We start from the raw sequence: 15847 nt of genomic DNA, 5'->3' as shown, positions 1-15847 counted from the left end.
CAAAGAAGCAAAGAACATGCAATGGAACACAGACAGTTTGTTCAATAAATGGTGCTGGGAAAACAGACCATCACCTGCAAAAGAAAGAAACTAGACCACTACCTCTCACCATGCACAAAAATCAACTCAAAATGGATGAGAGAACTGGACATAAGACCTGAAACCATAAAATATATAGAAGAAAATACAGGTAAAACACTTACAAGACATACATCTTTAAAGACTCATCACCCAAAGCAAACATAGTCAAGGAAAAGATAAACACCCGGGATTACATCAAACTGAAAAGCTTCTGTATAGCGAAAAAGACATTAACCAAAACAGAGAGACACCCCACTGATAGGGAAAAAATGGTAACACTCCAGTCAACTGATAAGGGACTGATCACAAAGATATACAAAGAACTCACAGGACTCAACAAAAAACAAAATAAACAATCCTGTCAAGAAATGGGCAGAAGAACTTAAAAGGTATTTCTCCAAAGAGGAAATGAAAATGGCCAAAGGCACATGAAAAAATGTTCAACATCCCTTATAATCCGGAAATGCAAATCAAAACTACAATGAGATACCACCTTACACCAGTAAGAATGGCACATATCAAAAAAACAAGCAGTAACAAATGTTGGCAAGGATGAGGTGAAAAAGGAACTCTCCTACATTGCTGGTGGGAGTACAAACTGGTCCAACCACTGTGGAAAGCTGTCTGGAGGTTCCTCAGTCTACTAAAAATGGAGCTACCATATGACCTGGCAATTTCACTCCTAGGGATCTACCCAAAGGACACAAAAACATTGATTCAAAAGAACACCTGTACACGTATGTTTACTGCAGCACTATTTACAATAGGTAAAACCTGGAAACAACCCAAATGCCCAAAAATAGATGACTGGATCAAGAAGATGTGGTATATATACACAATGGAATATTATTCAGCAATCAAAAAAGATAAACTCATGCCATTCGCAGCAATGTGGTATGGAGCTAGAAGGAATTATGCTCAGGAAATAAGCCAGAGGAGAAAGAAAAATATTGCATGGCTTCACTTACAGTACAAAACAAATAATAACAGTACAAAACACAACAAAGCAAAAACAGATAATTATAAATCAGAGACATACTGCAGGGGAGGAGGAGGGAGAGGGATGGAGGGGAGGAGCACAGGGGTCTGAGGTGATGGTGCACAGGTGCACTGGTGAAGGAAACTCTATGGGGACTACACCTGAGGGGGTGGGGGGAAGCAAATATTGTTTAAAAATGAACAGTGATGTAAATTTTTTTAATTTTTTAAATAGTAAAAAAAATAAAAATTACATGTGCCTTTCACCAGATTCCCCACTCCTAAATATTTACCCAAATGAAAACTTGTATTCACACACAAAAATAAACATGTACACAAATGTTTAAAGCAACTTTATTCATAATCACAAAACACTGGAAACAATCAAAATATTCCTCAAATGAGAATGGATGTGGAAAACATATTCCACCTGGTGGAATATTACTCAGCAATAAAAAGGAACAAACTATTGATACACACAACATGTATGAATTTCAAATGCATTATCCTAAAGAACTTAGACACAGAAGTCTACATACTGTATGATTTATGAAAGCAAAAGTATAGGGGCAATAAACAGATCCATGGTTACCAGGGGCTAGGTGGGAGACCGAGGGGAGAAAGCACTATAAAGAGGCAGCATGTAGAAATTTTTATGGTCATATGTCTTCATAAACATGAATGAAATAGTAATTACATGCACTTATTAAAACAGAACTATGCAATAAATGGAGTAAAATTTGCTTTAATAAAAATAATTCATAAAACATGTTATATGGAAAAAATTTTAGAATAACCCACTCAACTGATTAGATGAGTAGCAGGAATGGGTAAGATGAGAAGTCTCTTGACCCCCATTCTAGGATCCTTGCCACAAAAGCAGTAATTTTCAATTTTTGTTTTTTTAAAACCTTGACTCCAAGTAAAAAATACATCATTACCACAAACCTGGCAGCTTAAAACAATATTTATTTTCACAGTTTTGCAGGTCAGAAGTCTGGCACAGCTGGCTGGATTCTCTGCTCAGAATGAAGGTGTTGGTCAGCTGGACTCTATATGGAGATCGGTGGAGAAAATCCAGTCTCTAGACCATACATGTCACTTGCAGAATTCGGTCTAATGCCATTGTAGAAGTCACTTTTTTGCTGTCATTCAGAGGTTGTCCACATTCCTTGGCTCACAGCCTTCTCCAATGTCACAGTTGGCAATAGTTAGTTGTCTTTTTGATGCATTAAATCTTTCTGACATCCTCTTCTGCCGCATCTCTGTAACTTCCTCTTCTATCCTCAGCCAAAGAGAAGGTTCTGCTTATAAGGTTTCTGTGATTACTTTGCCCAGATAATGGAGGATAATCTATTTTAAAGCCAACTGACTAGCTGGATCTGCAACAGCTGTTGTCATGCTACGTAACATATCCACAACAGGTATGAAACCAGGAGTGAAGGTAAAGGGGGGCCCCAAATTCTGTATAACATACACTTCACACAATTACCTATTAAAGATACATATAAATGAAACAAAAATATTTAATTTTATTCAAAACTCTGATGCTTCTAACATATCTTAAAATGCCAGTGGTGACATACTGGGTAGCATGTTCCAATAATGGGTAGCAACCTCTGAGTTTATCTTGAACGAAGGCCAGCATGTCCTTTAAAATTCCATTTGCAATAATAATTAGACCCTGAGTCTCTTCCAAGACTTCAGGATCTAAGATCCTCTGAAACCATACTCAAAGTTGTGGGACTAACCAATCAAAAGATAAACCCATTTGAGATGACATTCTGTAAGATTAGTGCTACTCAAAGCTATCAAGTTCACCAAAAGCGCAAAAAGACCAAAAATTAAAACAGACCACAGGAGACTGAAAAGATAGCACATGTAAAGTAATATCCTGAATTGGGTCTTGGTAAAGAAAAAGGGAATTAATATGAAAATTGGAGAGATTCAAATAAAGTCTGACTAGTTAATAGTCCTATAAAGATTAGTTTCATAGTTTTGACAAATAAACCTGGTAATCTAAAATGTTAACAATGAAGAAATTAGGCGAGGAGTTTATAAGAACTTTGTACTATCTTTGCAGTTTTTCTTTCATTCTAGTGTTACTCTAAAATAAAATTTACTCATGAAACATTACAGGAATGAGCATCTTTGCATTTTTCTAGGGAGATGTATCAACTTTGTTATCTTCAATCTATAATCCAAAAATAATTAAGACCCACCATCTTAGGCTTCTTAACTACTACTTTCCAAATACTCTGCCTCCTTTCTACTAGGTCACCCTCACTCTTTCTCAGAAACCAAAATTTAGCCACTGCCTGAGATAGGGGAACAATGAGGAGTTATTGTTTAATAAATACAGAATTTCAGTTTGGTGAGATGAAAAATGTTCTGGAGATGAATGATGACAATGAATGCAAAACAATGCAAATGTACAACAATCCACTTAAAAATACTTAAAACAACTTTTGTTATGTATATTTTACCACAATCTAAAAATAAAGGACACTAACACATGCTGTAATATAAAACTTGAAAACATCATCTACATGACAGAAGCCAGACACAAAATACCACATAGTATGATTCCACTCAAATGAAAATGTTCTAAACTTGATAGTTCCAATATTAGTATAGTCACTAAAAACTACTGAAATGTGTCCACTTTAAAATGGATTAATTGTAAGGCGTGTAAATTGTGTCTCAATAAAGTTGCTAAAAAATTTAGTTAGTTGTATATTTATTACCACAATTTATTTGAACTTAAGACCTTAAGTGGCACCCAATAAATTCTGGAACCACATTCTGAATGACATGCTGCAAAGATGAAAATCAAATGAGAAGACTAAGATTTGGAATAACTGGCAGGAAACATAGGACAGTCTGTGACTAGGTATGGTAATTCTCCAGTCATAGAGGCAAAGACAAACACAAAGTTACAAAACACACTAGGCTGAAGTTGATCAGAGACCTTTATTCTGGTCCTCATCATTTATTAGGCAACCTACACAAAACATTTTTTTTTTATCTCTGCCACAAGCAGCAACACAGCTTGTATCCCAGGCCTGAAATCAAAGACACAAGTAGTGGAAGACCTTGTAGAAAAAATCTAACAAATGAGATCTCTGCTTATCCCGGCTTAGATGAAGGTAGAACAGGAAAGTGTAAGTACAATAATCCAGACTGTCTTCAAAGCTGAGGCCTGCAGGACGGGACTAACTGAAGGATGCAGGTGAAGGGTCACAGAACTGCCCAGCTGAGTAATCAATCCAAAGTACCTAGAAATACAAAGAGCAACGTGTAAAGCAAGGTGCCTCAAGAGCTGGATGAGTGTAACAATCTGGGCAAAGTTAAAATGGAAGCTGTTCTAGCACTGACAGTTTTCTAAGATCGAAATACTCATTTAGAAGAATATCCATCCAAAAGATACTTGGGGGGAAAACATGTCATCACAGAAGGTAGTCAGTTAGGAATTAAGCACAGTAATCTGCAGAGTTAGAAGTGAGAAAAGGGGTAAGTTGCATCAATGAGCACTGTAGAAACCATAAAAGGGTAAGTGATTAAAAAAAACCCATGAGATAAATTCTCTGTGCGAAGTTTATAATCTTTTTAGAAGTGCCAGTTCAAGGTGGGTGAATGACCGATAAGTTCATGGACTCTCCCACGCAAGATTCCATTCAATAGAGAAAACAGTTCAAAAAAAATTTAATCTACATCAAAAAATAGGTGTCACCAGCAGTTGAGACTTTAACAAAGAACTGAATAATACAAATATGACTTAATCTTATTTATAAATAGAACAGAGGAAAACAAAGCCTGGTATGAACACGAAGGGAGCTTCAGCAGAGATGGGAGCCCATCTGCTTAGAAGACCCAAGAGGAGATCCAGACTCAGACCCCAAGAATGATGGAAGAAATACAAGACTAAAATGGGTTAATGACTTCAAGAGTCTATACAAGAAAAACAGTTAAACCCATCTCCACACACCCTGCATGCAGCACCACCAAAAAGCAAGCATTTAAACCATCTTGGGAAGAAAGAACCAGAGGACTTTCTTCTAAAAAACTAAATGAATTAATGGGATAGAACTAGAGCAGCTTTTGAAAATGCCTATTTGTCACAGTAAAGTTTTCTGCGTTCTAGCCCTTGGTGGTCCCCAGCATGATATGTGGTCCAACTCTGCCCACTCTAAACTGTTATATAAAGAGGACACAAACGCATGCACACACACATTTTCCCAAGTCTTCTAATTCCCTCATTTTTAAATAGAATGAAAATTACCAGGCATTTGAAGAAAACCTACACAGTGAGAAACCAAAATTTCTATTTTTTAAAGTGGTAATACAAATTACTGCTGGGACCAACTGACAAAACTATTTTTAAAATGAAAATCCTTTAGACATTGAAGAAGCATCAAGAAAAGGCAAATCCGAAATCTAGAAAAGACAAGAACATGAAGTCCCACCCTGCAAAGCAGCTTCTGGCATTGAGGGTATTTTCCAATCTAAAAGAAAGAGCCGAGAAACTGCTATGGCTTTGGCAGACTGAGAGAATCAAGAGTCAAATGCCCGAATCCTTCCAAGAGGAAAGGATCTTATAACCTCTCTTTTAAAAGCTAGAGTACCAAATGGCTAAACTCTCAGAGTAAAGCAGAATCAGAACTAAATTAGCCCCCTCTCAGATCCTGCAGTTATGGTTTGTTTGCATTTACCACAGTGATCCAAGAATCTGCAAGTCTTGGATTTGAAATAAGGATATCTTGCACTGATAAATGCCCATAGGTGCATTGCAGAAGAAAATTGAAAAAAGAAGTTGCAGTGTACATATACAACGGAATGTTTTTCAGTCATAAAAAATAAGAAAATTCTACCGTTTGCAACATGGATGGACCCTGAAGGCTAAGTGAAGTAAGTCAAAGAAGAACAAATACTGTGATTTCACTTATATTTGGACTCTTAAAAAAAAAAAAAAACCCACCAAACTCACAGAAAGAGAGCTCAGACTTGTGTGCTAACATCAGGCTTTGATAAATTAAAGATGCATGAAGCAACTGAGAATAACAATTAAAAGAATAACAGAAAGAGTATATAACTTCCAAAATGACAGAGGAGAAAATGGAATAAACTCTACTCCAAATAGAAAAAATCAGAAGCTAAAGAAAAAAAAGTAATACAGGCCAAAAAAACCAGAAATCACAGATGATAGATTTAAACCTACACAAATGACTAATAACATAAAATATAAAGAAAGTTCCCATTAAAGACAGTCTGAACTCTTAAAAATAATCCAATTACATACCATTTACAAAGATGTGAAAGGTAAAAATGGAAAAACATACCATACAAATACTAACATAAAAAAGATAGTAACCTGTAATGTTAGACAAAATAGATTTTTAAGGCAAGAAGCACTACAAAAGTAATCACCAATGATGCATAACACTAAATTTACATATACCTAATCACATGGTCTTATAATAAATAAAGAAAAAATAGACACAGAAATATAAGTAGAAATAGTCTACAATTGTAGTAGGAGACTTTAGTACACAACTGTTAAAAATTGATTAAGCAGACTAAAAAGATACTCAGTAAGAACACAAATAATCTAAATTGCAGTAACTACAGGTTATATCTCTTCTTTGAGGACAGAAAGAATAGTCATAAGGTTGATCATATACTGACTGGGGCCTTAAAGAAAATTTCAAATATTCCAAAGTACAAAAATAATAAAGTATATTTTCTGAACATAATGTGATTATCATTAATAACAGTAAAAAGAGAACTATAAAATTCTCATGTTTTTGGAAATTAAGAAATATTCATTTAAATAACCCAAGTTCTTCAGAACTTGAAGGTCAACAACAAAAAAAAAATTAAAAATATTTCAAACAAATGATTATAAAAATATTTTCTATTAAAACTTGTGAGACACTAATGCAAAACTTTGTGAAAATTTTACAATGAAAATATATACAGAAGAAACAAAGTTTAAAGGTTACAAAAGAGAAGGATAGTAAACTTGAAAAAAGTGAAAGAAATAAGAGCAGAAATCAAGTAATAAGAAACAAAAATATATATACTAGAGAGAATCAACAAAGCCAAATGTTGGTTCTTTGAAAAGTGACAACTTTCTAGTGAAGTAATCAGCAAAAAAGGCTGTGATTAAGTTTTAAAAGTTACCAAAAAGCCTCGATAGCTGCATTACTAAACTCCACAAACATTCACAATAAAAGTAATGCAATTTTGCAAAAAGTTTCCCAGAGAACAGATAAAGCAGATATATTCTCCAACTAATTTGTATGAAGCTCACACGCAGTATGAAAGAAAATGCTAATCTCTCTTACAAATAATGATACAACATTTACTAAGTTAAAATTAATCTGCCAAAAATCTATGGTATTTATAATTACTGGGGAATATCAAAAGTTCTCTGAAATCAAGATAATGGCTATCACCATTTCTAGTGTAGCATAGCAAGAAAAAAGAAATTTAAAAGGATTGGGCAAAATGTCACAGAACTGTCACACTGGCAGACAATTAAGGAAATCCAAAAGAATCAATAGGCAAGTCATGAGAAATAATAAGTGTTGAGCAACATGGTAGATGTAACATTAACATATAAAAATCAGTTATGTTTCCATAACTAGCAACATTTAGAAAATACAATTTTTTTCTAGTAAGATACCATCAATAAAAGCCTCAAAAATAGGAGGTATTTAGAAGAACACATCTAACAAAATATGTCAAGATTTCGTCAGGAAAATAAAAATTTTTTTTGAAATTAAAGACTTAAATAAATGGGGAACTATATCACATTCATGAACTGGAAGATTCATTATTGTAAATATCATTTCTCCCCTAAAGTAATATATAGGTGTAATGCCATCTCAATCAAAGGTTCTTTTTGTGCAACTTAACAAGCAGCTTCTAAAATGTACAAGAAAATGCAATGAATTGTAAACACACTTAAAGAACAAGGTGGGAAGATTTGCTGTTTCAGATAAAATTAACTGTAATTGAGAAAGTGTGGTACTGACATAGGAATAGACAAACAGATCAATAGGCGAGAAAAGAAAAGCTCAGAAACAATCTTGATTTGTACCAAAGGTAGCAATGCTAAACAAATGGTTATGGACAAGTGGATAGCTGATAAAGAAGGCAAAAAAAAAATGAAACTAGACCCTATCTCAATTCGATACACAAAAAGTCCACTCCAGCTTTACAAAAGACAAAAGTATAAAGATGTTAGAAGAAGAGAGCAATTTCCTATTAAGCAGGACACAGCCCTAGCTATAAATTAAAAAAATACATGTGACTACTTTTAAGAACTCATGTTTATCAAAAGATATTCTAAAAAGTCATAAAGCAGGAAAAGATACTTGCTTCCCATATACTGAAAAAGATTCCTATTCAGAATATGTATTTTTAGGAATAAGAAAAAATGATGAAATATCCAAGCGAACTTAACAACCCCACCCTCAAAATGGAGATACATATGAAAAGATGACCAATGTTTCCAGTAATGAGGGCAATGCAAATTAAAACTACAATGCAGCTGTCATTATACATTCCTATCACAATCAAAAATTGATAGCAAAATAAAAACCTCACAATGCCAAGTGTTGGTGAGAATGAAGAGCAATGGGAACTATACACTGCTGGTAGAAATGTGAAATACAGAAAGATGGCCAGCACCTAATACACAGCCTATGCTCAACAATTTCATACACTCACACACACCAACTTTGTGGAAAATGTACAAGAATATTCTCAGCAAATTGTTCGTAACAACAACAACAGGATATATTAAACAACAGAATCCAACAAAGGAACATTAAAATGGTTTCACTGCATTATTGTCACATAATGGTACACCATACAGCAGAGAAAAGAACTATCTATAGATATGTGCAGCACATAGCTCAATCTAAAGAAAAAAGCTGTGGGACAGATGCTGCCCAATAAAGAAAGACAGGGTACTTCCATTTTATAAAGTTAAAAAAAAAAAAAACTATAAAAGTGATGCATTCTTATATGGTACAACCAGAAAGAAAATCAAGAAAGGTATAAGTCACTATACTATTAGATCAAGAAAGGGATGGAAAGACATGATGAAAAAGAAATATACAGAACTAGAATACTCCTACAGTGCCCTACTTCTAGGCCTAACTGGTGGTTATTATGGTGTTCATTTTATTACCTCTTGATTTCAATTCTATACTTTGTGTTACAAGGAAAAGCTTAGAAAATATACACTTAAGAAAAAAAATGTGTTACTATGTATGATGATGAATGCTACCTAGACTTATTGTGATCACTTCAAATATATACAAATGTACTGTAAAGTTGTACATCTGAAACTAATGTTATGTCAATTTATACCACAATAAAATAAAGATATACATATACAGACATATTTGCATAACGAAACTAATAGCTGCCTGCAGGAAGGAAATCTGTATGAGGGATGAGTGTGTGTAGAGGAAGACTGTCCACAGCACTGCTAGTATCTACACTCAACCTATACATAAAGCATGGAAGATTTAACTCTGCTAAGATACAGATGTTAAAAGCCCTGACAATGTCAAAGTATAGATGACACAAAATGAGAGCTAAAAGTAGGCTAAAAATGGGAAAGGAAGGAATAGATACACTAACAATCATACCTATATAACAATAGATACACTAACAATGAAGAAGTAGGAGGTCAAGAAATAAGCTGAAAATTGGGTACACAAAAAAATGGACATTTTAGTATGTCATATAAACTGTAAGGTAACAAAGGAACTAAAAATATGATGCAACTACCAAAAAACAGAAAGGAAGAAATGGATTTAATGGGGTAACAGACTAATCAAATCTTCATTTATCATAGCAGGAAATTAACAGATAACATTTTTGGTAAACAGATCACATTTACAAGGATGAAACATATTATTTACACATATTTAAGTTGCTACCGAAAAAGCTAAAGCCAGAAACAATAAACGGATGAGGCTGCATTTCCTTATAAGCCATCAGGTAATTATTTGATGTTTAAGAATGAATATATATTTGTTTGATTAAAAAAGAAAAAAAAAATTATTTTCTACTTAGAATATACACATCTAAGTGCATAAGAACATTTATTTTACCAGGTACAAAATAATACTTCCTGAATCCACAAGAGCTAAAATAGCAAAACTCCAATCTATTAAGTAGCATACAGCAGAGAAATTTAAATACTAATATTCCATCAGAAGATAAAAGTGAACATATCTACCACTCAGTAAATGGGCATTTACTAAAAATCCAAGGTAAGTATTATCCTACGGAGTTAAAAATCCAAACTAAGCAGTATGCCATAAAATAGGATAGAGTCAAAAACGATATAAACTCCCCACACTTCTATTTCAGGCACCCAATTTATTATGTACAGGGTGGTAATATTTGAATACAAATTTGATATCATTCATCTCTTTGAAAAGCTGGTAATTAAAAATGAGCAATAAAGTAGGCTCCAAACATTTTTTTTTTTAAAGATTTATTTATTTATGCATACAAGGTATATGCTCTGGGTGTAGGCCAGAGGTGGTGTGGGTAAAGAATGGGTGAAAGGATTCACCAGAGACAGTGTGGGGAGCAGAACTGGCAGATCTACTGAAATTCACTTTTGAGGGGAGCAGCAGAGAGGCAGGAAAGGTCTGCTGTGCCATGTGGATTAGCTCCCTGGACTGGCATTGAGCTCATGCCACAGTGGTTGGCCAACAGCCTGACAGCGCTGAGACTTAACCCCTGCACCACCAGGAAGACCTGGCTCCAACCATTTTAGACTGGAGAACTTAACAAGAAGTCAGTCACAAGTAATTGCCTGCCCTTGGTAGGCAGCTAACAAGTTATTTTTAAGAAAAGTGAGTAGGTAGAAAGATAAGCTTGGGAAAGATCTACAAATTAAGAGAATACTCAATAACATAGGTTTAAAGGTAATCATGGGAAAGCATCTTAAAAGAATATATAAAAAGGGCCAGGAACCTAGATTGATACAGAGTTACAGAACAATAGAGCAGCAACAATGAAATAAATTTTTAAAATATGAAGGTAAGAAGGCCTGAGGATGATATGAGAATACCTTGGTGAAGGTTATTTGCTTTGCAAAACTGTTCCACGAGAATGTATGTAATGGAAGAGTAAAATGTCAAATTTAGTTAGGTAGTAGAAATAGCTCAGAGAGTAGATAAAATGAGGTACTTCAAATATTTGCTATTTCAGTAACATGATTAAGCTATCATCCGTGTTAATGTAAAATTACTAAGAACAAATACAGGCAAGCACAGAATCTCACTGCAGCAAAACAATCACTTTTCCAAACTATGAAAAAGAAAAAGGCACAAAAAGTAACCTTTTAATGTTGGCAACTGCTTCTGATCTCTAGAATTCTGATGAGGGGAAAGATTTATACCCAGAGACAGAGATCAAAGCAGGAAACAAATTTCTGAATCTACCTAATTCCTCCCCATTTCCCTCCCACTTCTTTATGGTTAGCAATTTTCAAGTAGAAGCGCAAATTCCTCAAGGAAATTAGAATTGCTATATCTCACCAGTTTTTCTTATCTTAATAGGAAACAGTGAGGAAAAAAATATTCCTATACAAACAAGGAAGAACCAGGCATCCATTTTCACAAGTCTCTGAGCTTAGATCATTTGCATGGAAAAGACAGGTGGAAAGGATTACCCACTGATCCAGACTCACCTTCCAGAAAAGCAAATTCATCCACAGCTTCTATTGCATTATCTGAAACAAGGTAAAAAGACACCTGACTGACTAGTCATTTGGCCATCAGCCCCAAAAAATACACTGCCCACACTGAGAGGAGGTCTAGCAAATAAGAGTGTTTATAAAATTTGCTCTTTGCAGTCTTGAGATCCATTTCTACTCCACCACTAAATCTTGCACTTCAACAGTCTCTTCTACAAGAGTAGAAGTCTGTGCAAATAAATACTATTCAGCAGGAGGAACTACTTCTTTGAAAGTTACTAAGATGTGTTTGGCAATACAACAGGGTGCAAATATGGTAAATGAAAGCTTACACACGTGGGTAGGCTGAATCAGGTATCAACCTATTCCCCACCCCCACCCCACCCAAGTCTAAGGAGAAAACAAATATCAAGTCTGGTGTAGTAAAATTTAAAGAACAGGGGCCTCCCCGATGGCACAGCGGTTGAGCGCTGGGTTGCAAAGCTGCCCGCTGCCTCTGCAGCGCTGGTTCGATCCCCAACCACTGGCTGAGGGACCCACATGGCGCGCAGACCTCTCCTGCCGCCCGCTGCTCCCCTCAGCAGTGTGTTTCGTCAGTCTGCCTGTTCTGTTCCCCGCTCTGACTCTGGTGAATTCTCTCACCCTCCCGTGCTTCTGACTGTACCCAGTGCTTGTATAAATAAATAAATAAATAAATCTTTAAAAAAAGAAAGAAAGAACAGCCACTTGGCAGCACCTACACTCCTTTCATTCTCTGTCCCACCACCCCTTCAGTCACTCAAATCAGAGACTAACTGGTATTGTGGTAGTCCCAAAGATGATAACACAGAGAGACCCACTGGCAACTCTCAACTTAGTGACTGATACCTTATCAACCAGTGAAAAGTAAAGCTCTCTCCCCGCCCACCCCCCCCCAATACAAGTTATCACAGTGACACTACCCAAATCTCTCCTCTGGAGCGTTTTCCTCTTTCCTTGTTGAGCACAGCAGTACGCATCTTTTGCAATGGTCTCCACGAACAATTCCTGTGAAACAAACAAATATAGGTGTATCGATGGGCTCTCACAGTTCCCATGAGCGCTCAAGTTTGTGAGTGAAGCGAAGGGGGTGAAAGGGAGCTCGGGTATGTAGTAGATGTTATCGGGAAGGTCGGGATGTATCTCGAAAATCCATCCCACTCATACTCTAAAGTCTCTTACAACTTCTGTGTGTTTAACACTGGAGATGCAAACTTAAGCCGTCCAAGTCCTCAAGAAGAGGCAGAAGTACTAAACCAGAGCAACTGCTGTGGATACGCCTCCTGTCGTCCCTTCCCACACTCACGTCTCAAAATCCCCGCCCAGCCTCTCTGGCCCCGCCGTCGTCAGCGCACCCCGCCCAGACCCTCCTCTTCCCGCTGCAGGTCCAAACCCGGCCAAAACCACCGCCGAGCGCCGCCCTCAGCCCGGCTCCCCGCCCCCGCGCCCGCGTCCCCGCCGCGCTCCCCGCGCCCCCGCCGCACCGCGGCTCGCGCCAGAATGAAGATGGCTTCCTGCCCCGCGAGCGTCACGTCGGGGTCCGCCTTCACTAAGGCCTTCACTCGCGCTAGGGGCAGCCTCGAGAGACGAGCCCCAGGCGCATTAGTCGGGGCTTGGGGCTGCGGGGTCGCGGCTTCCCCACCAGGCCCCTCCTCTTCCGGGGCGTCCCGCTTCCAGCCGCCGCCGCCATGCGGGCCCAGAGCGAGTGGCGCGCGGCTGCTGACTGCGCGCGCAAGCGGCGCCGGCCCCTTTCCCGCGCGCGCTGAAGGCTCCGCCCCCCGTGGGCACGTGGCCCCGCCCCTCGTGGGCACGTGGCCCCGCCTCTCCTGCTGTGGGCCGGGATCGGGCCGGGGCGTGGCGGCTGTCAGCTTTCCACCGTGCCTCGCAGCCGCGGGGCTCCTGGACAGTCTCTCACAGTTTCCCGGGCCTCACCGGCCTTCCGCCCTACTTGAGACCAGGCATCGACGCTTAGTCAAAGCATATGGTGGGTGGGCCGGGTTGGAGCCGGGAGTTACCCCCATTCCCGCCCTATCTAGAGAAACCCAGACCCGGCCAGCCACGGAGTGTTACCCAAGCCTGAGAAAGTCAAGTGGCCCAGGGAGGCCTGCACGTTGCCCCCTCTCCCAACCCAGCATCCGGAAAGGAGTGCAAGCTCTTGACCACATAATAGGAGGACAAGATGCTTTTGAATGAGGGGTAGAACTGCAGGTGGAAGTACAGTGTAGACAACCATAAGAAAAAGGTGTGCAGGTTGGAAGCAAGATGTAGTGATCACAAGGGCCCACATTCTTTCAGCCACAAGTTGCACCAGCACACAGAGTTCTCAGACTGTTCACAAGATCCCTAAATTGTAGAGGACCCCAAGGAACTTTTTTGAAGTTTGTATCGATATTTTTATCGCATTAGAAATTAAAGCTTTAAAACACTCAAAATACCAAACACATTACAAGTTAACGTAAATAACATTTTGTTGACAACTTTACAAAACCAAATAATTTAGTGAGAAAGGTCTCTGATGTCTGGCTTCATAGAAGCCAAATGGAAGGCCACTGGATTTTCTAGCTGCTTCTGTATGTTAATGTTTAAAATTGCATTAAAATCTGCTTTTCCAGAGCACTTAGCTCTGGAAAATTGCATCTTCTTAAGAGTAAGGATGTAAATAACCTAGTATTATCAAGAAAATATTTTTTTTAGAAAGTTGTTACTTCACGGATCCCTTAAGATGGTCACTCAGAACACATACATCACAGGATTTATTTCCTTGTGATAAGAAAAGGAGAGAGTAAAACTAGTGTTTCCAAAGAAATTGTCTTCTAGAGGGGACAGTGAGCTGAAGTTACATGTTGTTTAGTGTGGCAGAGGGGATGTCTTTGTTTCCGTGCTGGTTCCATTCCTTACAACCAGCCTCTTCAAACATTCATTTTTTTCATAAGAGAAGTTTGCATTTTACCCACTCACCAACCTCTACCCTCTGGAATAGGGAAATAGGACTGAAGTGGAACTTAAGGAGATGTTACAAATAAAGATTAAAGTGGCAATTTGGTATCATATCATGGGCTACCTGCTGGCCTGGGGACCATTTTCCAGAATGACTTCCCCAAAGATTGGGGATTCTGCCTACTGGGACAACCTGGGCTTCCCACTAGGCCTTACTGGGGTCATCTTCATCATTCCATGGAAGATGTGCAATGGCACAGAACTCATTACATAAAGTTCCTGTGCTTTTAAACTCTGTCATTGTGTCCGGTAAAAACTCTCTTGCCAGCTTCAATTATGAACAACTTTACAGTCTTACTATAACATTAACTCAAGGATTGCAAACCTGATTACCTTCACTAATTGCCACATATGACTGACCCAGTCCCACTAAACCCACCATCCCCCAGCCTGGTGGACTCCTCCTCAAGGTCCTCTCCATTTACAACCATGAAGCAAGATGCTGCAAAAAGTTCTCATAGTTCTGATAATGTCATTTGTAGGTGTAGATATTATTTTCCTAGAACTGAGTAACAAAGTCAAGAGGTTCAGGTGAAAGAAATTCAGCCTTGGGAAACTACTTGGGATGCTGAAAAGGCCTCTCGGAGGAAAAAGATCTCCTATGTATTTGGTCAAGGACCTCCCCTCACAATATATATGGCTTCATTTCTCTGTCCCCTTACAGAGTTATGGTCCAAGTCAGATAAAATATTATTTGTAAACACAATAGCTAAGCTTTGGAAACAACCCAAATGCTCAAAAATAGATGACTGGATCAAGAAGATGTGGTACATATACACCATGGAATATTACTCAGCATTCAAAAAAGATAAACACATGCAATTTTCAACAACATGGATGGCGCTGGAAGGGATCATGCTCAGCAAAATAAGCTAAAAAGAAAAAGAAAAATACCGGATGGTCTCACTCATAGCAGGAATCTAGAAAACTTAAATAAGGGACCAGGAAAATGAATAACTATAAGAAAGTGAAAATCAAAATCAACAAAAAACTATGAACCAGAGACACTCTATGGGGGGTGGGGGGCAGGGCGGG

General features: G+C 38.0%; 1 protein-coding gene across 1 annotated transcript; it reads right to left on the bottom strand.

The window, feature by feature from the left end:
- Positions 1–1383: 1383 nt before the first annotated feature.
- POLE4 (DNA polymerase epsilon 4, accessory subunit) lies at positions 1384–13531 on the bottom strand. Its single transcript, XM_037526847.2, is given in 5 exon segments — positions 1384–2339; positions 11792–11833; positions 12739–12823; positions 13300–13475; positions 13478–13531. Coding segments are annotated over 5 exon segments (459 nt in total). The 5' UTR covers positions 13506–13531; the 3' UTR covers positions 1384–2211.
- Between the last annotated feature and the right edge of the window lie 2316 nt (positions 13532–15847).

Source organism: Talpa occidentalis, unplaced genomic scaffold (assembly GCF_014898055.3).
Source record: "Talpa occidentalis isolate TD23 unplaced genomic scaffold, MPIMG_talOcc4v2.1 talOcc4.5, whole genome shotgun sequence".
Classification (NCBI taxonomy): domain Eukaryota; kingdom Metazoa; phylum Chordata; class Mammalia; order Eulipotyphla; family Talpidae; genus Talpa; species Talpa occidentalis.
The sequence above is the reverse complement of the archived record's forward strand: the minus strand, read 5'-3'. Positions and strand labels throughout refer to the sequence as shown.